Source organism: Bufo gargarizans, chromosome 6, assembly GCF_014858855.1.
Source record: "Bufo gargarizans isolate SCDJY-AF-19 chromosome 6, ASM1485885v1, whole genome shotgun sequence".
NCBI lineage: Eukaryota > Metazoa > Chordata > Amphibia > Anura > Bufonidae > Bufo > Bufo gargarizans.
This window is the reverse complement of record NC_058085.1, coordinates 387,449,848-387,475,742: the sequence shown is the minus strand read 5'-3', so window position 1 is coordinate 387,475,742 and position 25,895 is coordinate 387,449,848. Positions and strand designations below refer to the sequence as shown.

Here is a 25,895-nt window from a genome sequence, read left to right as displayed (position 1 = left end):
TAGAAATGAATGGAGGGCGGCTGCATATCCACAGTGCGCTCTCCTTCACTTTCGGGGCTCTGTTCTCGATATAGGTGCAGGTCCCAGCGGTTGGACCCGCACCTATAGGACAATGGGGGCCTATTCTAGCGATATGCCGCCATTGTCTGAGATAAAAAAAAAACTTTGAATCTACACCAGTCAGTTTCTGGTGTAAGTTACAGAAAATCTGGCAAGCTGCGCTAAGTCGTGCCCCTCCTGCTAAGCCCCAATCCTTTTCTCACTACTTTGGAAAAGTAGCAAGAAGCTTAAAAAGTTGCAAAATATGGCATGCACCATAATTTTCAGCTTTTATTATGCCACAGTAGTGGCGGAAAAGCCTCAGTAAATGTCCCCCTTTTTTTAATCTATAAGTGGGCAGGGAAAAGCAGGACTCACTGGCCACAAATCCTGAAGCAAATAATTGTATATGATATACTGTATTCCTGAGCTCAGCGTCTCCCCCTCTTTCCTGTGCTATCCTATTCTGACTGTGGATGAGGTTAAACTGAACCCCCGTTTCAAAGCTTTACATTTTCTGAGTGTTACCCGTGTTTGTAGTGGTAGTGCAGACTAGTGCCACGATGCAGCCGACAGCGTCTGTTTTAACAGAGGAGAGACACGACATGTGGCTCAGTTGATGTCCAACTTTAATATCAGTATCTTGTAATAATATACAGAAGAGAAAATAGGCAACCCTATAGGTTAACATAACAACAATTATATTCCATCTATAGTTATAACACTAACCTGTTTTAACAGAGGAGAGACACGACATGTGGCTCAGTTGATGTCCAACTTTAATATGAGCACCAGGCCCTAACTCTCCTCAACCAGTGTAATCATGTTAGAGCTCCCTCTAGTGACAGCCTTATGTTTTTGTGCTGTTGGGAAGTCTGAATTTAACCCTGTCACACACTCCCCCTGTTTTTTTAATAAGTGTCTCCTGACATTTATGCATGGAAGCAACCATAGTTCAGATCATCGCAATCGGCATATGTTGCTGGCAAAAAGTATGAACATGAGGGTATATAGATGGGCCCCTCTACCTCTGGGAAATCACAGTGCTGTTCGATCACATCTGCATGAACATTCCATTTTTGGAAAGATGGTTTTCCCAGGGTCTCATATGTGAATATCTTCTTCGGTATTCTTGTTCTCTGAGAATAGTCTGATTGTCGTGGAGGACTGTCATGTCTCTGTTCTTCAGGATCATTTGGTATAACTGCATCCTTGTCACACCATGAATCTACTTGTTGTGAGGATGGTGCTACAGACCCTTCTGTAAAGTCTATGGGCAAGTCTTGGACTTCCTCATCTAATGAGCGATGGCTTTTCAGTTGTTCTTCTGCAAGTTCTACAGGCAGGTCTTGAACATTTTCCTCACGCATACTGTGATTTTCCCGCTGTTGTTGTGAGGCATTGAGATCCCTAGGATGAAATTCTTCAGCCTCAGCTCGTAGTTGAGGAGTGATACCTTGCTCACTGTATTGAAACAGTTCAGGACAGTAGTAATACCCTTCATCTGAAGAATCTGAGTCTGTGCTTTCTGCATTGCTGTTAACTTCAGGTCTAGCTACTGGTCTGGTGTGAATCCTCTTCCCTGTTTTTCTTGGTGTGTTTTCCAGAGGTAAATCTCTGACAGGAAGCAACAAATTGCGATGAATCACTCTTGTTGGTTTATTGCCTTTTTCTGATTCAACTTTATAAATATGTTCTGGCCCTATCTGTTCAACCACCCTGTATACATCTTTTTCCCAGTAAGTGCGGAGTTTCCCTGGCCCTCCCCGCTCTGACAAATTCCTTACAAGAACACGGTCACCAGACTGAAGAGCGACTCCTTTGACATGCCTGTCATAGTACTTTTTCCCCTTTTGAGATGACTTTTGGCTGGTCTCAGATGCAATTCTATACGCTTCCTTCATTTTCAAAGCCCATTTCTCAGCATAGTCTTGAGGTGAAGCTGCTCCGCTTCCATTATCCAGGTCAAATATCAGATCTATTGGTAGACGAGGTGTCCTACCATATAGCAGGTAGTGAGGGGCGTAGCCAGTTGCCTCATGCCTGGTACAGTTATATGCATGGACTATGTGCGGGAGATACTCTTTCCACTGAGTTTTCTTTTCTTCTTCTAACGTCCGAAGCATTTGCAAAAGTGTTCTGTTCAGTCTCTCAACTGGGTTGCCTTGTGGGTGGTACGGTGTAGTCCTAGAATGGGCTATTCCTGACAACTGTCTCAACCTTCTAAAAAGGTGGTTCTCAAATTCCTTGCCTTGATCGTGATGTAATTTTTCAGGATATCCAAATACAGGGATGAAATTGTCAAAAATCTTCTCTGCAGCTGTTTTTCCCGCTTTGTTGCGAGTAGCATATGCCTGGGCAAAACGGGTGAAATGGTCCATGACTACCAGTATGTATTCATAGCCACCTCTGCTCTTCTCCAGGTGAAGGAAATCTACTGAGACAAGTTCAAAGGGAGCACTTGTTTTAACTAGCACCCATAGGTGCCCGGTCTGGTACTGTTGGATGCTTCTGTTTGAGACAGCTACATCTTTTAGTGACATAATCTGTTATCTCTTTCTGCATGAAAGGCCAGTAAAATCTTTCTCTTGCAAGCTGCATCACTTTATCTGCTCCACAGTGGCCCATGTCATTGTGTAAGTATTTCAACACTATTGGGGTTAGTTTCTCTGGAACCACTATTTTGTTCTGCCGTAGTAAAATGTCATCTTTCACACTCAGTTTGCCCCAATCATGTATGAGTTGTTTCCCTCTCCTTCCCAGGTCCGTTTTGTCTTCCCTTGAGGGTACGTCCTTCTTCAGTTTCAGATCCATCACCACTCGAATATCTTTGTCTTCTGCCAGAGCAGTTCTGAGCTTATCCTTTGTAATAATTTCCTGAGGATCAATAGCTCGAAATTTTTCTTCAACTTCTGGTTCTAGGGCTAGTGACATGGCCCAAAGATCTGCTTCATCAACCCTTGCATTGCTTCCTTTCCATATAGCAGAGATAGTCTGTGATGGAATCACCTTTGTAAATTCATCTTCATCTTCGGCCGTATTCAATGGCATCCTTGACAGAGTATCAGCATCTGCATTTTTCTTCCCTGGTCGATATTTAATATCAAAACAGAAATCAGCTAACTCCCCTACCCATCGGTGTCCCACGCTATTTAGTCTTGCTGAGCTGAGGACATAGGTCAGGGGGTTATTGTCGGTAAAAACAGTGAAAGTCGAAGCATAGTACAGATAGTCCCGGAACTTATCACAAATGGCCCACTTCAAGGCTAAGAATTCCAGTTTACCTGAGTGCAGGTGATAATTTTTCTCGGTGGGTGTCAGTGTCCGTGAACCAAACCCAATAATACGTAGTTTATTCTCCTGATGTTGGTACAGCACTGCACCCAACCCATCCTGTGATGCGTCAGTATGCAAAATAAATGGCAGGTTAAAGTCCGGATAAGCAAGAATTGGGGGTTTGGTTAGCAACGCAATTATCTTGTCAACGGTTTCCTGATGCTTTGTTGTCCATTGCACTGAGGTTCCTGAGGGTAACTGTTGTGTTCTTCCTGCCTTTACATGCAGCCTCTCCTTCGCTAAATTATTTCTACTTGTCTTCTTGGATTCTTTCTTTGTCTGCAGCAAGTCATATAGAGGTTTCGCAATTCGGGAGAAGTTTTGTATAAAGCAGCGGTAATAACTCAAGAACCCCAGTAGTTTTCTCACATCTCCCACTGTCCTTGGTGTTTTCTCTCTGACTGCTTGAATTGCTTCTGTATCTTTTGGGTCCAGTCGAATCCCATTGCCCGACACAAGTCTTCCTAGGAACCTCACTTCTTTTTTGAAAAGTTCACACTTATTTGGTCTCAACTTAATCCCATATGTACGCATTCTCTGAAAAATCTTTCTTAAACTTTCAATATGTTCTGGAAAAGTCTTAGAATAACACAGAACGTCATCAAGATAAGGTGAGCAACATTCATCTCTCAGACCTTCCAGGGTCTCTTCCATACACCTTTGGAATGCTGCTGGGGCATTCATCAAGCCAAAAGGGATCCTCACCCATTCATGTAGCCCCCATGGTGTACTGAATGCTGTCATGTGCCTTGATTCTTTGGAGATAAACCCTTGATGGTACGCACTTCCCTGATCCAAAATAGAGAACCATGAGAATCCACTCAGATTATCTAAAAGATCTTGAGATCGTGGTAGGGGATGCCTATCAGGTACAGTCTTCTTATTTAATTCTCTGAAGTCAATGCACAGTCTCAAGCTGCCATCTTTTTTCCGTACACATACCACAGGTGAGGAGTAAGATGATTTTGACTTGCATATCCACCCCCTCTTCATTAGCTTCTGTATATAATCTTTTACTTCCTGATATAAGGGTTTTGGTATGGAATTGTAGGACTTCTGCACTGGTATCTTGTCTGTTAAATTGATCTGCAGATTCAGATTAGGAATACACCCAATGTCTTCCTCCTCTTTTGCAAAAATGTCAGCCTCCTCCCACAACATCTGCCTAGCAAGTGTCTGCTCCTCTTCAGTGAGATGCTGTAGATCTACTGGCGGATTCCATTTCTCGCCTTGTAAGCTTTGGGCATTTGCTTGCATCATGGATATTGTATTCCTATTTTTTTTTTGTGTCGTTTGTTTTGCAGGTTTAATCTCATCCACAGGGATCTCTTCCATAATTGGGTAGATCATGCCTAACACAGTCCTTGGTTGAATGTATACAGTATGTTTAGTGGTGTTCTGAACGGGAATCTTTATCTGTTTTGTTCGTCCCCTGTGTATCTTCACAAGTGTAGGGAATGCTTCCAGACCCTCAAGACATTGACTGGGCAATAGTGGCTCAAACAGCACTGTTTCCTCGCCAGGCCAGGGACCAACATTACACCGAATCTCACATGATTTCCCTTTCAGGACCCTAATGCTTTGACTACCTGTATATGCTACGTACCAACTCGTTATCTTTACTCATGGGTGACAATACAAGACCCACCAAAGCATTTGCTTTACATTTTCTTACATGTAATGCCTCACTTAATAGTATGGTGACACTACTTTGATCAGAGTTACCACTGTCAGCATTTTCTTTAATCAATTCTTCAATTGCATTGAACCCTATAATTGGGGTAAAGGGGCAATGTTGGCTAACTAACATGGGTACAACCATAGTTACCTTTTCTCTATTATTCTCAATTTTTAGTTCAAGCTCAACCCATCCATCATAAGGAATAACAGACCCATTTGCCGCTTTAATTGTTAAGCATTCGTTTTCTCCTAACAATTTCCCAATAGGCTGCACTGTAGCGTGCTGCTGGTATTGTTTTATCCAGCTTGCAGCCACAATACTGATTTGGGACCCTGTGTCAACAAGTGCTTTTGTGGACACACCTCCCAAACTGCAAGTAAGCAAGCATTTATCCCCTATCAGCCTGACTACTTGTCTCCTGTCCCCACTCTTTGGTTGGAGGGGCATTTCACTAAGTTTTGTGACTGTCTGGGACTTGTCTTGAGAACTGATCACTGGTTGTCCCTCACCTGTGACCATTCCTCGTTTCCCGAGAACCTTTTCTGTTTCATGCAGCCACGTGCACTGTGACCTTCCTGACCACATTTAAAACAATGCCAACATTTTTCTCTCCCCTCATGCACACATTGCTTACATTTAGGCACAGTCTTGGGTTTAACACTGTCCTTCACTACCTTCACCGGCCCATGTTCATTCTTCTGTATTGCCCCTGCCTGTAGCAGCAATTGTACATTCTTTGTGAGAGCAGCAACTTGTGTTGTCAGCTCTCCCAGAGAGGGTTGGTTGTCACCAGCCTGGTGTCTGGATTCTCCTCCATCCTGTGTCTGGATGACATTGGCAGTAGTCAGCCTGGATCTGCCACTCAATCTGGCTTGCCTCTCTGCTTCTATTCTGGCTAGCTTGGTAACTATTTCTAGCAGCACATCATCACTTGTAGATAAGTCAGAAATATATAGCTTAATCTCTCTTCTAATCTCACTATATTTCTCACTTAACCCCTGATATAACGTGTGAAGAAACACTCCTTGTACCAAATTCTTGTCATAAGTAATTGCAGCACCAACTTGTTGGGAAGACCACAAAACTTTCTGTTTTAGCCCCATAATTCTATACACAAACTGCTGCGGAGTCTCTTTATCATGCTGTTTAGCGTTCATCAGTTCCTGAAACAAGTCAGTGCTGCTCCTGTCCTGAAGATGTGAGCGCAGGAACCTCTTCAGCTCTGCTACAGAAAGATCCTCCTTGTTTACCAGCATCTCCTTAAAAGTTCCTGGTTTCACAGTTTTCAGCACAGTTCTGATGATTTCTGACTCTGAGTATCTTTCTTGTATACCTTCATCAATCTGTCTACATACACTGCTATATGTCAGTTCAGAGTCCCAGTCTGAAATTTGCCCACCATGAATTTTAAACTCCTTTCTTGGCAGGTAAGCTGCTAAGTCCTTTAATGTAAACCCACTTTCTGCCATTTGCCCTGTCCTGTCCATTGTGTGAATTGTGCTGTGCTCTCTGTTCACACTTCCATGTGGAGTGGCAGAGTGTCTTTCTCCTAGCAAGGACTCAGCCAGTTCTTTTATCTGAAGCAGGTATGCCTTGCCACTGTCCTCCATGCTGTACACCGCTTCTCCCTGTAAATGTCCCAGGATGTACTCACAGATCTCCTGCTCACTTGAACCTGTAGCTTGGGGAACTTCTTTTCCAGCATCTCCCTGAATCTGTACAGCAAGTGAGTGCAACTGATCCTCAGACAATGTGTGCAGCAGCTTCTGGATCTGCCACTGCAGCTTCTTCACTGATGCTGCGTCCACCATCTTAGATCCTGTATAGCTTGCTTGAAGCCTCCTCTCTCCCTTTACTGTAATGGCAGCCTTCTCACTCTGTGACTGTCTTGCACGATAATTACATATCACAGACGAGCCCCCAAATGTTACCCGTGTTTGTAGTGGTAGTGCAGACTAGTGCCACGATGCAGCCGACAGCGTCTGTTTTAACAGAGGAGAGACACGACATGTGGCTCAGTTGATGTCCAACTTTAATATCAGTATCTTGTAATAATATACAGAAGAGAAAATAGGCAACCCTATAGGTTAACATAACAACAATTATATTCCATCTATAGTTATAACACTAACCTGTTTTAACAGAGGAGAGACACGACATGTGGCTCAGTTGATGTCCAACTTTAATATGAGCACCAGGCCCTAACTCTCCTCAACCAGTGTAATCATGTTAGAGCTCCCTCTAGTGACAGCCTTATGTTTTTGTGCTGTTGGGAAGTCTGAATTTAACCCTGTCACATGAGCTTGGACCTCACCGATTACTACAACTCCAATCGGTGCCATGCCGCGTTCAGCTCCTCTAGGTCTTTCTCCAGTTCACCGAATGCGTTCTAATAGCCGATCATCGGAAGCCGCTGTACTCTGCTGAACCGATCACAGCGCACAGACCTTCTGCAGACTATTGTGCCCATTAATATGACACCTTAAAAAAAAAGTTTCCTGTAAGGTCTTCTTTTTAAGGCAGCAGGAGATAGATCTGGAGACACTAAGGTTGGGTATATGCAGCACCAGTTTCTAAAATGTAATAATTTATTTGTAATTGGACATACGCTTTATAGAGAAGAATAGACTAGAGTGGTCTCCTGAGGGAAGCCTGAGAGGCCAGCGGGAGATGGTGGGCACTACAGCAGATCCCCCACCGATAGTATCGTTTGACCCCTCTGTGATTGGTGACAACCATTTACAGTACTATGGTATAGCTTTATTTCCCTTGGTTGTCAGGTTGCCATGATTTCTGTCAGTGTAGGTCCATTCAGTCACTGTAGGCCATGCCTTACAATTTCAGTACGCTCTGCGTTGTAACAGGACTGAAGCTTTTGCTGGAGGTCAGAGGCTTAAACAGCTCTTTACGGATCCTTTGGCCCGACAAGTTCTTCTTCTTTTTTTGGTAATTTTTTAATTGGTCTTGGAAATCCTTGTGAACCATTTTTATGTAACCTTGCGGTTCACACAGTTGCTGGAAGAAAAAAAAAATGCATAAAAAAATCAATTGAGGGACCACAATCATCAAAAAGATTTGTAGGCAGCATTTCAGGATATAACTATTGCTGTGCAAATCCAGTCATTTGCATCAAGGAGCTTGGAAGCTGGGTTTTAAGTCTATGGCAGGGACAGACTGGGAACTTAAAGTGGCCCTGGAAAAAAATAATAATCTAAAAGTGGCCCCATGTTGTAGGGGTGGGGGTCCAAATTGACAGAAGGTGGAGCAACACAAGTAGGTGTGGAGCCTGCAATACCTTCAGTGGGGCTGAGCTGCAACTAGGCCATGAGACCAATGTACGGTGATGTCACATCGCCAAGGAAGAGGTCCCGGCACTCATGGAGCACCCAGCCTCTTCTAACAGCTGATCACCAGTGGTCCCGATGTCAGACCCCTGACAATCTGACATCGATGACCTATCCAGGGGATCGGTCACCAATATAAATTCCTGGATAACCCCTTTAGTGGTGGAGAATGAAGAATACCTTGGGGTCTGCACATCAGGGTAGCTGTCACTAACCTAAAAATAATTTTCTGCATTCCTGTCAAGCTTCTTCCAACGCCCTCCATTAGAAATTTGTCACTTCTGTAGTGTTCCGTGAGCGCTTAGGTCTCTTCCTAGGCAAGTGACGTCACGTTCCTCGGTCACATGACCTAGACGCAGCTCAGTCCCATTCAAGTGCCACTATCAAATGTGCTTGGTGAGCGCCGTGGCTTCCTTAAATAGCTGATCGGTGGCAGTGCCGGCAGTTGGACCCCCACCAATCTTATAGTAATGACCTAGCCTAAGGATGGGCCATCAATATGAAAATCCTAGAGAACCTCTTTAAATAGTACAACCCAAGAAACCCTGGGACACTCCAGGAATATTTCAATCTGCCCCACGTGATTTATATTCCTGTTCACTATCTCTAAATTTACTCTTTCATCCCCCTGAGAATATTTTTTAAATGACCTATCCATCCTGTTTCCTGCACTCAGTCTTGTTCTCCCCTCCCCAATGAAATACTTACTTTATATGTTTCATAGAACTCCTTATAGCCACCCTTTAAGAGATAGAGTTCAGGGTAGCAGAGATGTGGATACTGGTTTGCTTTCCTGTCCAGGTTTCTTAAAGTCCGACACCTTGAATGCAGAAAGTAAAGCTTTTAAAATGCAAAATAGTGATTTTATTTTTATGCAAATAATATGCTTGGTGCACCCTGGGTGGTGCCACTGCAGTCGGTGCACCGGGCTTTCCCTGCATCATTGCTACCGGCTCTGAAATCACTGGGCATCTGTATGACTGAGCGATGGTGCACTGAACAGAGCAGCCCCAACCAAGGTGCACCGAGCAGAGCAGCCCCATTCAAGGTGCACCGAAAACCTTATCTGCATAGTAAGTGGCGTAACTAGAAATGACTGGGCCCCACAGCAAATTTTTAAAGGGTCACCCCCACCCCCAGCCAGGCAAATTCTTTACAACCCCCTCCTTCCATGAAACCCCCACTCCTGTGGGTAGTCAAGATCGCTCTCTCAGACGAGGCCGGGCAACCGCTCCGTCCGTTTCCTACAGTGTCTCTGTATATCATGTTATTTTATAATACTGTTGAGGGGGCCCTAACAACAAAATCTTTTAGTCCTCCCCCTGGGTGGACCTCTTCTGAGTTCAGGCCCCAAAGCAGCCGCTTCCCCTGCTTCCCCCATAGCTACGCCCCAGTCAGGAGTAGAAGACATAATTATGGTTATGTTTCAGGGCACCTAGCCTCCATGGTAGTAAGCTTAGTTTAAAAGCGATTTGGGAGGTGACAGACTCAATTTAAAGTGGTAGTTCAGCTTTTAGATCATTCGGATAGGTCAATATCAGATCTGTGAGGGGTCTGACACCTGGCACTCCCACCGATCACCTGTCCTGGAAAATAACAGTGCATGAGGCAGAAGCAAAAGGCTCCATCCATTATGTAGTGGCTTGGTCCCGTGATGGCTGCAGCCAGTCACTGTGCTGAGGGGTCATGTGTGCTAGAATGGCACATCATTAGAAACAAGCCATTCTAGACTGCTGAGGCCATTGACTGGCTGCAGAGGTCATAAAACCAAATGGTTATGGTCTGGTGGGGACCCAAAGTACCTAAGAACATAGCCCGAGTGCGGGTACAGCAGTTCCTATACAGACAGGTGGTGGCTCATAATTAATGTACTGGCAAAAAACATTAGGGAAGGCCTAGAAGAGAACAGCGGGGGTCTCCAAAACAACATACAGGTTGGGCTACTTTCACACTGGCGTTTTAGCTTTCCGTTCAGGGCTCTCACAAGCGGTCCAAAACGGATCAGTTTTTGCCCTAATACATTCTGAATGGATAAGGATCCGCTCAGACTGCATCAGTTTGCCTCCGATCAGTCTCCATTCCGCTCTGGAGGCGGACACCCAAACGCTGCCTGCGAAACTGAGCCAAACGGATCCGTCCTGGCACACAATGTAAGTCAATGGATCCGTTTTCTATGACACAATCTGGCACAATAGAAAACTGATCCGTCCTCCATTGACTTTCAGTGGTGTTCAAGATGGATCCGTCCTGGCTAAGGTAAAGATAATACAACCGGATCCGTTCTGAACGGATGCAGACGGTTGTATTATCTGAACGGATCAGTCTATGACGGATCCGCACAAAAACGCGAGTGTGAAAGTAGCCTTAGCTGTCAGACAAACGCTTGTTGTCTCCCAGCTCTTCATCCAGATACCCCCATACATATGCACTCTTGTATTGGCCGAGCATGCATGTGCTCTCTGCTAGGCACCTCCAGCAGCAGCTTATCTCTCTCTATGGCTATTCCGTTGTGTTTCCGTTTCCTTTTCCGTTCTGTTTTTCCGTATGCCATGTACAGTATACAGTAATTACATAGAAAAAATTAGGCTGGGCATAACATTTTCAATAGATTGTTCAGAAAAAAACGGAACGGATACGGTAGACATACGGATGCATTTCTGTATGTGTTCCATTCTTTTTTGCGGAACCATTGAAATGAATGGTTCCGTATACGGACCGTATACGGAACACAAAAAAACGGCCCGTACACACTACAAAAAAAACGTTTGTGTGAACTAGGCCTTAGGGACCATGTTGAATTCAAGATGTTGATCCTTCTTTCCTCTTGTTGTTGGGGGAAGAGGTCGGTGCACCACTATAAAACTTAGATGGTTGCCTATCCTGCCAAATTCTGTGAGTTCAGCTGACCTAATGTGTATGGTCATTTTCAGGTGACAATTTTCACCTCCGAACCAATTTTATTTAATCTAAACAGTTGCTGAATGCTTTCATAGGGGTCGTATATCTGTTTTTCTGAGCTCCAATACCTGCATTTATCTTCACACTTCCATAGAGCAAAGTGGTAACATTCTGTCTGTCTGCAGCCACCGATAGGGGGAGCTATGGAGCTTATTGAATGCAGCTTTATTATTGCTTTTAATAAATCCATGTCCCATGGCAATGCCCTCTGATCAAAGACAGAGAGAGAGGGGGAAATAGACAGAACTAGAGTAAGATTGGTTCTCCAAGCACTCCAATGTCCAAGTCTGTGATGAAATCTCGTGTCTGCAGAGCCAGGCTTCTTGAGGTTTTCTTTTTGTTTTTGTTTTGTTTTTTTACTAGCGCCTCACCACCCAGAACATGGTGATGCATACACTTCATCATCTCTGGTTGAAGGCCATTCCAAAATTACTAAAGCAGAGACTGCTGCAGTCACAATAATGGTCACCATACACATTAGACAACTGTCAGCCGGGCATGCAGGCTTCAAGGTATCAGCCAACCATCTAATCTCTATGGGAGGGTCCTGACTCTACCGTCTCAACTGACTCAACTCTGCCATGATTCTACCGTCACGGCAGATGTTGGGGGAAAAAACAATCGGGCATCTTGAATATTAGCATATCTGATTAGTTGACAGAGATGTATTGCACCGACGTATTCCCTTCTCCCCATGGAGAACACATGCACGCTCATCTCAGCCGGCCTGTATGTGTATACTGTCGGCCACCAGCTATGTAAGGTGTGCGGCCACCACAAGGCCCGAGCAGCACCTCACAACCAGGGGGCGCCTCTCCGGTGAGATCTGACTCCCAGTTTGAGAGGGGCTACCATAGAGAGTGTTGGTTTTCTTAAACGGTACAGATAATGGATAGATGATTAATAATTGGTTATACGCACAGTTTGGGAGCTCTTTCAGAGGAGAATTCACAGTGAAAGATTACTAGTCTTCTGCCCTGGGGAAGTGATGGACTCTTAAAAAAATATTCCGAAATCTGGTCTTCTTTATATAAATTCAGGGCCCCCTGTTAAAAGCAAAAGGCACATTAGAGAACATAAAGGGGAGCATAGTAAAACATGTGACTGTCCACTGATCCAGCTCATTAGCACAGAAGCTCCAAAAAAACTGATTCTCCATCTTTAAAATGACTATTAAAGGGTTCTTCCGCTCTTGTCACATGTGTGATTAAAGGGGTTTTCTGGGAGTAAAATATTGATGACCTATCCTCAGTGGGTGTCCAACTCTCTGCAACTCCACCAATCGGTTACTTGAAGAGGCAGCTCTTTCTAGACCAATTTATGGCGCTGTGCTTTGTATGCTGTGAATAAGACGAGCTTAGTTGCCAACAGTCCCAAGTTTGCAGGGACTATCCCTAATTTTCAAAGACGGTCCCGGCAAATCTGGGTTGTCCCAGGCCAAAAATGTGCGTCACCTATGTAAGCCCTATCTATAAATGGGCGGTCCTGGGGGGCCCCCAAATTTACTAATTGCAATGTTGGAAAATATGCATGAGCACTGTGGCCCTTGGAGCAGGTGTCGGGAGTTGGACCCCCACCGATCTGATACTGAAGACCTATCCTGACGACAGATCATCAATATGGTACTCCCAGAAATCCCCTTTAATTTGATGTATCTTTCTAGAGATGCCACATCTTTATGCGCATGCCACTGGTAAATCCAATGCATTTTACAAATCCTTTGGGCCATCCTCCCTTTTGTAAAAATTTCCAAGAACTGTCTGAAGAGGTATAAAAAGTATGTAAAAAATATATATAAAAAATAAATCTGTCACGTGGCATGTACACAGGTGTTTGCTAAATCTCATCCAGACTTTCACAGCACTATGTTCTCTTCACTACTTGAATAGTGCATTCATTCACCCATCCATTCACTGTGTGAAAGCTATGTTGTATAAATGACTTTATGAATAAAATACATTATAATTTATGTCCTGTCAATGGGTCAGAATCATACCTTGATATGACCTCCAGCATATTCATAAGGATAGCGGCAGTCCACAAGATGGTACGTCTGTACAATCTCTATATATCCTCCTCCGAGTACATGCGCTAACTGTGGACAAAGCATCAAGAGTTAAAGGCTATGGACATCTTTTTTTCAATTGCAGTTTACTCATTTTGGGCTACAAATCATTTTTACTAAAAATTTTCAGCTGTTTCTTAGCCACATGGGTTAAAATTCAGTCTGTTTTGCAAACTGTGACTTTCTGTATTCTTTGAATCCGGTTATCTGCCGACTCATGTGTAGCTCTTATTACTGATCCACTGATCTCCTGACCTCATAAACACTTATATAAGCAATATACTTAACAGTTTGATAAGAACTGACCTATCATGAGTGTTTATGAGGTCAGAGATAAGAGCTACACATGAGCTGTAAGATAACAGGATTCAAAGAAAACAGAAAGTGACAGCTTGCAAACAGACTGATTTTTAACCCCTGTATCTCAGAAACAGCTGAACATTTTTGATAAACACCAATATTTTTTTAGCCCAAAAAGAGTAAAATGCAATCATAAAAAATTCTCCTGAAGGTGTTGTAAGAAGGTACAAGGAATTATCGTGGATGATAGGTACGTCTCACCGAGGTTCCTGGCCTCTGTGGAGTGAGATCCGGTTTTTATGTGTCAGCAGCAGTTGCTGTTTGACACCTTAATACTTAGTATGGCTGTATAGCTGATCCGGGACGGCTCTTACTGGAAGTAGTCAAAGTGCTGGGTGGGTGACTACTCCCCATGCTCCAGGCCGGGTTTTACCAGGCCTAAAAACCAGCCAGCACTGCCAGGTGAGGAGGATTACCTCAGTCTGAGAGTGGAGCTCAGGAGTAGTGATGAGCGGCAGGGGTCATATTCGAATTCGCGATATTTCGCGAATATTTTTTAGAATATTCGTTGAATATTCGAAAATTCTCGATTTTTTTCTTGAAAAAAAATCGGCAAGGTAATGATTGTGTAATATGCGAAATTTCGTAATTCGAATTTTCGGATTCGAATTTTTATTGCGAATTTTTCAACTTACAACTATTAGACAAAGAAGATTATAGCACTATATTAGCTAAATTGCTCTATATTCGATTTTTTGAATATTCGCTATATTGCTATAACAGTTTTTTCGAATATTCGTAATATATAGCAATATAGCGAATATTTGAAAAAACTAATATAGAGCAATTTAGCTAATATAGTGCTATAATCTTTTTTTTATAGTTGTAATTTTTTTCCAATCTGAACTTCAGATGAGAAAAAAATTACAACTATTAGACAAAGAAGATTATAGCACTATATTAGCTAAATTGCTCTATATTTGTTTTTTTTCGAATATTCGCTATATTGCTATAACTTCGTTTTTTCGAATATTTGTAATATTCTAAAACAAGAATATATAGCAATATAGCGAATATTCGAAAAAACGAATATAGAGCAATTTAGCTAATATAGTGCTATAATCTTCTTTGTCTTAAAGTTGAAAAATTCGCAATAAAAATTCGAATCCGAAAATTCGAATTACGAAAATTAGCATATTACACAATCATTACCTTGCCGATTTTTTAAAGAAAAAAAAATCGTGCATTTTCGAATATGACCCCTGCCGCTCATCACTACTCCTAAAGTCAAGTATATTGCAGCCTTCTTATTGGCCCACAAGCTAGAAGCAGGAAGGGATGATCTGATTGTACTGATTAAAAAAAAAAAAATCGGAAAGAAAAAATAAAATAAAAATAAAAAAATCTGAAAAAATTCGAATATTCGAAATTGCGAATATATAACTATATTCGAAATATTCGCGAATTTTCGAAGTACCTATATTCGCGATAAAAATTCGAATATTCGTGATCAACACTACTCAGGAGGTATGTGTGCTGGGATCTGAGGCTTGTGCCGTGCTGGAGGGCTGAGACCCGTCTGTGAGGGAAACGGGCCCCCCAAAAGCCTGCTATGGACTGCTGGAGATAGGACTGCCAACAAGGTGATTTTTCCTATGTGGAATTTCCATTGTGTGTGAACTAACACCAAGACTGCAAAGTGACGTTTTGTTTTTGCTTTATGTGTGAATAAACACGGAAGTTTGATTTAAGAACTGGTAATTTGCCTCTGTACTGCGTCCGCACACCCTATCTACCAGAGCAAATCCCCACATCCATAGCCTTTAAATAATGGACAGCAATATTGTATGATGAGCTATAGGGTGTTTTGAATGGGAATGTTTCATTTTCTGGGTCACTATGGTGAAAAAATCCTGACATCTTGCAGTTTGACTGTTGAGCCTCACAATTGGCTAACACGTCCTGTTCTATACAGGTCACTTCTCATTATCATCACAGGCAGGATTATAACAACAGGTAATACTGCCGCAGCTCATCTCCTCCCCCTCCCTGCACAATGACCTCTTCACAGAGCATGCCGGCAACAGTCTCCCATACAAGGAAGTCAGTGAGTCATTTGCAGACTACAGGTTCCTGTGGTCCATGTGCTAAAAGCAGCTCAGGACCGATGGCTGCTGTTCCATACAGAAAATAGAAAAAAAAAGAAATTCAACTGTCAGAAAATAAATGAAACAGACTAGAAAAGGCAGAATAAGTAACACTATCTGGTTCTAATTAGTAAAAGAAAAATATAGATAATACTTCCCCTTTAAGAGATTGGGATACAGTTATAGTACAATACACTGCATTGGAGCGGCAGATACCCCCTGCCATTGAACAGCTTTAGCCTTATACATGGGATTGCTTGGCAGCACCTCCCTTGTAAACACCCGTAGGTAGTGACAATGTCCCTTGTCTGGGACCTCCGAGTCCCAAAGGTACCATCAACTTAGAGAACCTTTGCTATTAAAACCAGTAATTCCAGTACCGGTCAGACAGTACTAGTTTTGCCGGCTGCAGATATCATGGGGAGGTAATTTGTAGCTTCTCTGTGTCACTAAAAGAAGCAGAGGACACGCTATGGCGCTCACTGAGCACTGGTTGCCTCTAGGTGGCAGCATATGGCTCTGTGTAGACAAAGTATGCACTGAAGTAAAGGCACCACATGGCACGCTCAGGGTATTGTGTGCAAATGTATTTAGGAACTATATGGCGGTATAGTCACATATAAATATGGCTGTTACCATGGCTGCTTTAAATATTGACTGCCCCTCTTTCTTCCCTCACAATTAGGTCAGGTCTATATCTCATCAAAGGGCTGGCAGGACGTGTGAATGGACCCTTAATCTTCCTACCGTAGAAGTCAGGTTTTTGTACCGATAAGTGTATGTGAATATTAGCCTCACGAAGAGCATTACTTACCGTGCCGCATGTTATATATTTCAGGTCCTGATGGTTTCCCCGTTCTATAGGTAGGCTGTAAGGCTGTGAAGAGTACATTGACTCCTGTTACATTGTAATGTGTTCTGGTAACATTTAGATTTTTTGTTATTTATAAGTTATTCTACTTTATATAGAAGAGTAGAATTCCTCCCTGCTGACTGCTTCCAAAGATGAAAATTACAGTGTAAATATTAGTGTATTTTCAGCCAAACGCAGCAGACAAGCTAAGGGTACTTTCACACTAACGTTATTCTTTTCCAGTATTGAGTTCCGTCCTAGCGGCTCAATACCGGAAAAAAACACTTCAGTTTTATCCTAATGCATTCTGAATGGAGAGCAATCCGTTCAGGATGCATCAGGATGTCTTCAGTTCAGTCTCTTTACAGTATTTGGCCTGCAGTATTCTCTCCGGCCAAAATTCCGGAACACTTAGCCGGAATGCCAGATCCGGCATTAATTCCCATTGGAATGTATTAATGCCGGATCCGGTACCAAGTGCTCCGGAAAACCGGATCCGGTTTCCCGGTCTGCGCATGCACAGACCTTTAAAAATGCTAAAAAAATAAATACCGGATCTGTTTTTCTTGATGACACCAGAGAGACGGATCCGGAATTTCAATGCATTTGTCAGACGGATCCGGATCCGTCTACAAATGATATCCGTTTGCATACGGATTTCCGGATCCGGCAGGCAGTTCCGACGACGCAATTGTGAAAGTACCCTAAGGCTAGCTTCACACATGCAGCAAAACCGGATAGTGCTGCTTGCCCGCCGGACCCCATTGGCTATAATGGGAACCGGCGGGGATCCAGCCAGTCAAACATTGCTGCAAAAAACGGTTTTCTGTCCGACCGAATCCCAGAATTTATGCCGGGGTGCAACCAGATCCCCGCCGGTTCCCATTATTGTCAATGGGGTCCAGCTGGCAAGCGGCACTATCCAGCTACGCCAGATCCAGAGAACTCCGGCTGCCAGAACAGCCTACCAGATCGCTGTGCTGCATGTGTGAAAGTAGCCTAAAGGACATATAATATACCCAAAAAAATTGCTGATTGCTGATGATTTTGCTATGAATGAACAGCACAAACCATGACAAAAAAAGGCGTCAATTACATGTGAAAATTACTTTGGATATCACCCTGTCTATTACAAAGGGTGACATCTGCAATTGACATGATGTGGATTTAATATCTGCACTGCAGGTCGGTTTATGCGATGTGTGGATGAAGGTTCTTAAAATCTTATCTGCTTTGTTGGCACTGTACAAGGCTGCGGATTTTCCTCAAGTTAGGTCATCAGTATCAGAAGTATGGGGGTCCGACACCCGGCACCACCACTGATCAACTGGTTTGGGCAGCCGCATTCACGGAGAGTCTGCAGCGGACGGAAGTCATACTGCGGCTCTGTTCCTATTTGCTTTTATTTTGTGTTTTTCTCAATATTGTAACAGTTTATCGCCTACTTTTGAGAAGTCTCCAATGAGGTCCTCACTTTCATCTTCATTGAACGCTGGGCTGATGTCTCCCATCTAAAGAGAATAGCGGAGAAAAGGGCAAATGTTAAGATTTGTGACCATTTTTATGTTTTGCATTTATTTTTCCAGTTTTTGTTTCATTTGTAAGCTGCCAGGGGTGTCCAGCAGCAACTTATTTCCCTCTTCCTATTGGCTAAACCCAGGGGATCGAAAGTAATAGCTGTTGGGCTATCTAAGGTGTATGTCCAGCTAAAAGAAGCGTTGTCACCTCGCCTGTCATGTCTGTTTTAGTAACTACTTGCATTCCCCATGTAATAACATGTCATCAATGTTGTGCCATTCCTCTATTATTCATACCAGAATTTTATGCATGAAGGTCCATCCGGGTGTTACCAGTTAAGGGTGTGTCCCTGCACAGCCTGACACTTGGCAGCACTGATTGGATAGTGTCATACTGTGCAGGGACACACCCCCAACTGGTAACACCCAGCTAGACCTTTATTGCAAACCGCCAGCAATTCATTCATAACTTCTAGCAGGAATAATAGAGGAATGGCACAACATAGAGCCATAAGAATAGATGTCCCAGAATTAATATTACATGGGGACTGCATGTAGTTACTAAAACAGGCATGACAGGGGAGGGGACAGGGACGTTTTAAAGAGGACACGTCTATTTTTATTAAATACTTGTATTCTCCAGAAAAATAATTATGGAGCATCTTTTCTTACGACTCTACATTGTGCCATTCCTCTGTTATTCTTCCTAGAAATTTATGACATGCTAGTATAGAGATTTTTTACCGAAACCCTCTTGCTTTTTCTGTGGACGTCTTTGTGATGTTTCTCCGGTATCTGATCCTGGTGTCCTGTAACAAGCTCTGAGCTTTGGAACAAGTCTAGAAGCTTCAGGCGAGATTTTTTCTGGATAGACAAAGAAAAAATTAATAAAAAAAAATAGGGGGGTCATTTACAAACAGATACAGTATACGCCACTTTTGTGGCGTATATCTGTCGCACGCCATGTTGCGGCAGAATCTGCAACTTCTTCCCTGCTCACTCCAGGTCTAAAAAGGGCTCACAGCGTGGGGGCTGGGAAGGGGACGGGCCGGTAGGTCTCTCTCATTCATAATTTACTAGAAAATGGTCTACATGTAAGACAGCAAGGAAGCCGGCGTAGACTTAGAAGCGGCGGTGGATACGCAGACGTTATGTAGAGGTTGGCGATCCACCGCCAATGCAGTGGCTTTATTAAGACCGGCGTCTAAAATTCCAGTCTTAATAAACGTGCCCCATAGTGATCAGTATAACCTGCACGGATCTTGGCCGCACACAGTCCGATAATTAACCATCGTACCTTTCTTGGGTCCTTACGACATTTGTTCTCATGGTCTCTCACATTGACTTTTCTAGCCGCCTTCTTCTAGATACAGAAATAAATGTTAAAAAAGTAACTTTGGATACAGGCCCCCCCCCATCCCCCCTTCTATAATGGGTTATAGGATATTATCATAGACGGAGGACACTCACCGGCTTGTAGCTGGACTGGAAAGAAGAATCGCTGCAACATAAATGAATGAAAGAATGGATTATTGTAACATAACAAGACCCTTTAAGTGGCTTGTTTCCTCCTAAACTATCCCTTTAATCCGAGGGTGATGAAGTTGGCTCCTCGTTTTCTCTGCAATATGTCAACCATTCAGATAAATACATGGGCTGAATGAGCAGGAATAGCTGACTCCCTCTGGCTCATAGTGTGGGATGCCGAGCGGGGGATGCCCCAATAATAGGGCACCTGGACAGGGATAGTTCTGCCATTATAAGGATTTAGGCCCATAGGTTTTATAATTGTGGGAGTTTACCAACCCCATCTCCTCTAACTATAGACATTTGCATGCACCCCACTACCCTCCAGGTTGGCAGACTTTCTAGGTCAGATTCAGTGTCCCAGAAGACCAAGTGATCCCACAGTAAACTTTTTTTTTTTTAGGTGGATCCCTTTACGTTGTCCTTGACTTTTATAAGAAATTGCTGCATAGAGCCCAGTACAGGACGTCAGGACATAACCCGACCACCAGCCTTGTGCGCTGGACTTTGGGGGGCGCTGCTGAATCTATGATGTCTTGCTGCTGGCATCGCAACTGCACTGTAGCTTCTGCCAATGATATCCATGAATATATTTTCTTGATATCTACACTAAGTGATAAAAAGAGCATCTAAAAAACTTAATGTGATTGAGCTGAGATTGATAAAGTATAAACTGCTAGTGGTGCCTGGGCAATGATCCCACAACCAAGGTGGTGCCCCCTTTACTTTTGGGTTCTGCAGCGGGGTATATATATAGAAGCAGGGTCACATTGATACTGCATGCAATCCCCCTTTGCATGGTAGCAGTCATACAGATGCTGGATGTTCTCCTGTGGTATGTCACTATCAGGCACTATGCATGATGGCAGTAGGCGCTCTCCAGCCCTCCATCCTGCAAACTCTGATGCGGCCATTACCTACAGAACCTGCTTTCATCACCGAACCCAGTTGCTTTCCACGAGTCTGCAGGAGGGTGGGAGAGAGCCTACTGCCATCAAGGGCGGATTGGCCATAGACCTTACAGAGAAATTTCCTGGTGGGCCGATGCCCATGGGGTCACCATCCCTCCTCTCTTCTGCTGGCCAGGTACATAATGAGCTCTCAGTGGTAATTAACGTTGTGAGAATCAGAAACTCATGTATCCCAGGCACCGGCAACAGAACGTGCCCTCCTGAATTCAACTGATGTGGTCCACATCTCACCTCCTAAGACCCCTGCTCCATATCTTAATCAGAGACAACTGGAGGAGCACAGCAAATGGCATCTAATGATGGCCACAAGAGGAGGGCAGCTTTTGGGGCAATATATTGTGCTGCACTGTGGTATATGGTTATGCTGGGACAGTATTTTGCACTATGGTATTGCTGTCAATTTGGACACCCCTACAACATGGGGCCAGTTTTAGTTTTTTTTTCCAGGGCCACTTTAAGTTCCCAGTCCGCCCCTGACTGCCATCATGTATAGTGTCTCTTTAGTGACATACAACAGGAGGACATCCAGCATCTGTATGACCGTCACCATGCCAGAGTGCACGCCTGTATCGCAGCAAAGGGAGATGCCACTCAGTATTAATGTTACCCTGCCCTAACATATACCTAAAATATAGGGGGCACCACCTTGGTTGTGTGATCATTGACCAAGCAGCGCTAGCAGTCAGTCTCAACATATTAAGGTTTCCAAATGTTTCTTTTTTCATTTTCCACCTGTGTGTATATATATAACACAATTCCATTGTGCAAAAGTCACCCAAAAGAGGAGTTTCACTTTAAGGATAGGCATTGCCACCCCGAGTGGGTGTCCATCTTACCTTGTATTGCAGACGTGCGGTTTTAGGACAGGAGTCAGTTCACTTGGGAAATCTACAATGTAACAGTAAATATATAAAAATAGATGTAACGCCTCAATTAAAGTATAAATAGTCCCAAAGTGATGTAGATTTTAAAAACAACTGATTATAAGCCGCTGCATTGCTAGCATAGACAGTGACCAACGTAGGTCAGAGCACCATAGAGATTAGTGGCGGTCACACGCAACTTAGTAACCGCACATGCTAACAACATGGCAGTTTACAGAGCAGGGGTCAGCAACCTTCGAAACTACAATTCCCAGCATGCTCCATTTATTTCTATGTGAGTTCTTAGGAGAGCAGAGCAAGTACGGTATGCATGCTGGGAGTTGTAGTTTCACAACAGCTGGAGTGGTGTAGGGGGGGGGCCTACCCCTGTTGTAGAGGACAACACCTGAAACTGTTGGATATGGACATCTGGGATTTTAAAGGCACAGAAGGTGTAAATCATCATCACCTGGAGGGGGCATAAGATGCTTTTAAGGCTACTTTCACACTAGCGGTAATATTTTCCGGTATTGAGATCCGTCATAGGGTCTCAATACCGGAAAAAAACACTTACGTTTTGTCCCCATTCATTGTCAATGAGGACAAAACGTAACTGAACAGAACGTAATGCTCCAAAATGCATTCCGTTCCGTTCTCATACCGAAGAGCAAACCGCAGCATGCTGCGGTTTTCTTTCCGTCCTGGGATGCGGAGCAAAACTGATCCGTCATGACCCACAATGAAAGTCAATGGGGACGCATCCGTTTTCTCTGACACAATCTGACACAATAGTAAACGGATCCGTCCCCCATTGACTTTCAATGGAGTTCATGACGGATCCGTCTTGGCAATGTTACAGATAATACAACTGGATCCTTTCATAACCCTGCCGGATCCAGAAAAAACGCTAGTGTGAAAGTAGCCTTAGATCATTTACATGTATTTTGAGGGGATCAGATGACAATGACTACAATGTACCTATTCAAAAGAGTGATACATTGTTTTGCATTAGTTCTGATACATTTGTATCTTTTCCATCAACAGATCTCCTGAAGATAAGATGATCAGGAGGTGTGCACTGCATAAATCCCCTGCGATCGACTGCAATCTCCAATAAAGCCTGGCAGTGAGTGTGCAGTTATCCTGCAGCGCCACCACAGGAGAAATTAGTCATTACACAGTGCCCATTAAAATCAATGGCCCATGCCCTCCAGAACTAACATGAGCAGGGGATCCCTAGTGTGGTATTCGAAAATATGTCTTCAAAACCAGGCATTTACCAGATTTACCCTGCCTTACCTGAAGGCAGCATAAAGTACTGAGAGAAAAACATATGATTTATACTAAAATGAGCGCGCTGATTCCAAATATAAACTCGGAATTTGCCTGACACGTCTAGATTTTTAAGTTATACATGCAAAGCCTATTCAGTTATAATATTAATGCATTATATTGGAGTTATTCCGATGGACATGTCCAGACCTGTCCGGACGCGCTGAGGCTGATGTCAGCAGTAAGTATATAAGGCAAGCTGGACAGATTTGGATAAAGTGATCTGTTATAGTGCTATCAGTTTTGAAACTTAAGATGGATAAACGCAAATGTGTTAACGATCCAGACAATTTCTGCTACATATGTGGCAAATACACTACTTATAAACAGCGCAAGAATCTGACAAAGTGAGTGCGTCTTGCTTACAAGTATTACTTTGACTGTAAAATTGGAGATCAAGAAAAAAGCTGGGCACCTCATGTTTGTTGCACTGTGTGTTTCTCTTGGCTAAAGCAGTGGTTGAATGGTAAAAGGAAAGGAATGGCTTTTGCAGTGCCTATGGTTTGTCGTGAGCAGAAAAATCACCATTCAGACTGTTACTTTTGCATGACTAAAATCGCCGGATATTGTCACGGGAAGTATAGGGAAGGAAAGACAACCACAACTAAACAACAACAGACTAGGCCCCAAACCTAGGGAATAAAGAGGTCATCTCCTAGCATTCCCTAATACTCTCCCTAAGCTGCTAACAACATGTGCAAATCTCAATGGTAGAAATGCACATGCACAGGAACCTGAGACTGCTGAAACACTGCACCAAACCCTCAGCTTAGGGAACAGGGAAAGAGGCAACCTGCTCCTTCCAAACTGAAGGAGCTAGTGTCTCCATGAGGCCTAGTCAGGACAGATACACCAAGAAAAGGGAAAGGACTTAGCTTGAGATGAAACTGGAACAGGAGAACCACCACACAAGCAGAGCCCTCCACAGAAGAGCTATCAGCCGCAGGGAAACAAGTGAGAGTCAGAACATATAAAGAGCCACCTGACTGATAATGAGCAGCATCTGCGAAGGGGTGGAAACCTGTCAGCAACAATGAAAACAAGAGAGATCTGTCAAATAGACTCCTGAGTTTTCTGTCTATTTAAACTTCTAAGATCTCTCCCCTCCCAAGGCCGGTGGTGACAGTACCCCCCCCCCCCCTTCTACAGTTGACCTCTGGGCACCCAGGACCAACTTTATCAGGGTGGGCTCTGTGAAAGGCCTTCAGAAGCTGACAGGCATTCACATCAGTCGCCGGGACCCACATTCTCTCCTCTGGACCGTAACCCTTTCAATGAACGAGGTATTGAAGGGAACCCCGAAGGACACGAGAGTCAACAACTCTGGGAATTTTCTACTCCAGATTCCCGTCAACCAAGACAGGTGGAGGTGGCAAGGAAGATGGTACAGCAGGTTCCACATAACTCTTTAACAAAGATTTATGGAAGACATTATGGATCTTTCAAGTCTGCGGAAGTTCTAGGCGAAAAGAAACCGGATTAATAAAGGTAGAGATCTTGTATGGACCAATAAATCTTGGACCTATCTTCCAGGATGGCACCTTCAACTTAATGTTCTTAGTGGACAACCACACCAAATCACCCACATTCAGGTCCGGACTAGACACACGGTTCTTGTCAGCCATATGTTTATACCTATTGCCCATCTTTTTTTAATTGATTTGAATATTCCGCCAGATAGATGACAAGGAAGAAGCAAATCTCTTTTCATCAGGTATACCAGAGGAACTATTCCCAGAGAATGTACCAAACTGTGGATGAAACCTATATGCACCAAAAATGGTGACTTATCAGTGGACTCCTGGCGACAGTTATTCAAAGTAAATTCAGCCAAAGACAAAAATGAGGACCACTCCTCCTGATTCTCAGCAACAAAACACCTCAAATATGTCTCCAGATTCCGGTTAGTGCGTTCAGTTTGCCCGTTCGACTGAGGGTGAAAAGCCGAAGAGAAGGACAAACGAATCCCCAGGCGAGTACAGAAAGCCTTCCAGAATCTGGACACAAATTGAGTCCCTCTATCAGATACCACATCAGAGGTAATGCCGTGTTATTTCACAATGTTATCGACAAATGTCCGAGCCAGAGTTTTGGCATTGAGTAAACCAGAAAATGGAATAAAGTGTGCCATCTTACTGAAGCGGTCGACCACCACCAAAATCACCGTCATCCCCGAAGAACTGGGCAAATCGGTGATAAAGTCCATGGACAAGTGCATCCAGGGACGGGCTGGACAAAGGAAGAAGAGATCCTGAGGGCCGAGTATGAGTCACCTTGGCACGTGCACAGGTCTCACAAGCTGCCACATAGCCCTCAACACTCTTACGTAAACCCGGCCACCAGAATCTCAGAGAAAAAGGATCAACAGTGGATCTGCTCCCAGGGTGTCCAACAAAGACAGTATCATGATGTTCCTTAAACACCTTGTGACGAAGCTCAGAAGGAACAAACAACTTCCCTGGGGGACAGGAATCAGGTGCCTCTCCCTGAACTTCTAACACCTCCGCCTCCAGTTCAGGATAGAGGGCGGATGCAACCACCTCATCAGCCAAAATCGGACCAGGATCCTCAGTATCACGCCCAACCCCCACCCCCAGGAAAGCTACGCGACCACCGATCCGCCTTGAGATTCTTGACCCCAGGGCGAAGGACCCTGCGACAGAACTGCACCAACTCCCACTTCTGATGGGTTTGCCTCAACAATAAATGGCTGAGACACATCAGGCTGCACCAAAATGGGAGCAGAAGAAAAACATTTCTTTATAGTGGAAAAAGAATGTAACGCCTCTTCCAACCTGAGAAATCCACCCCTTTCTTAGTCATGTCAGTCAGAGGTTTGACAACAGTGGAATAATTCAAGATACATTTTCTGTAGTAATTGGTAAACCCCAAAAACCTCATAAGTGCTTTCTGATTCTCGGGCAGATCCCATTCCAAGACCACACTGACTTTTTCGGGATCC

At 43.8% G+C, this 25,895-nt stretch overlaps 1 protein-coding gene across 1 annotated transcript in view; it reads right to left on the bottom strand.

The window, feature by feature from the left end:
* Positions 1-7,810: 7,810 nt before the first annotated feature.
* The window catches only part of LOC122942268 (M-phase inducer phosphatase 1-B-like), a 29,828-nt gene continuing 11,743 nt past the window's right edge, over positions 7,811-25,895 (bottom strand). Inside the window, exons 3-12 of the mRNA XM_044299772.1 lie at positions 22,901-22,919; positions 19,711-19,741; positions 19,538-19,603; positions 18,985-19,104; positions 18,169-18,234; positions 16,685-16,747; positions 13,355-13,453; positions 12,280-12,404; positions 9,109-9,220; positions 7,811-8,071 (exon numbers count right to left, since the gene is read on the bottom strand). Coding sequence (XP_044155707.1) covers positions 7,889-8,071; positions 9,109-9,220; positions 12,280-12,404; positions 13,355-13,453; positions 16,685-16,747; positions 18,169-18,234; positions 18,985-19,104; positions 19,538-19,603; positions 19,711-19,741; positions 22,901-22,919 — 884 coding nt within the window. The 3' untranslated portion in view covers positions 7,811-7,888. The remainder of the gene's footprint in view (positions 8,072-9,108; positions 9,221-12,279; positions 12,405-13,354; positions 13,454-16,684; positions 16,748-18,168; positions 18,235-18,984; positions 19,105-19,537; positions 19,604-19,710; positions 19,742-22,900; positions 22,920-25,895) is intronic.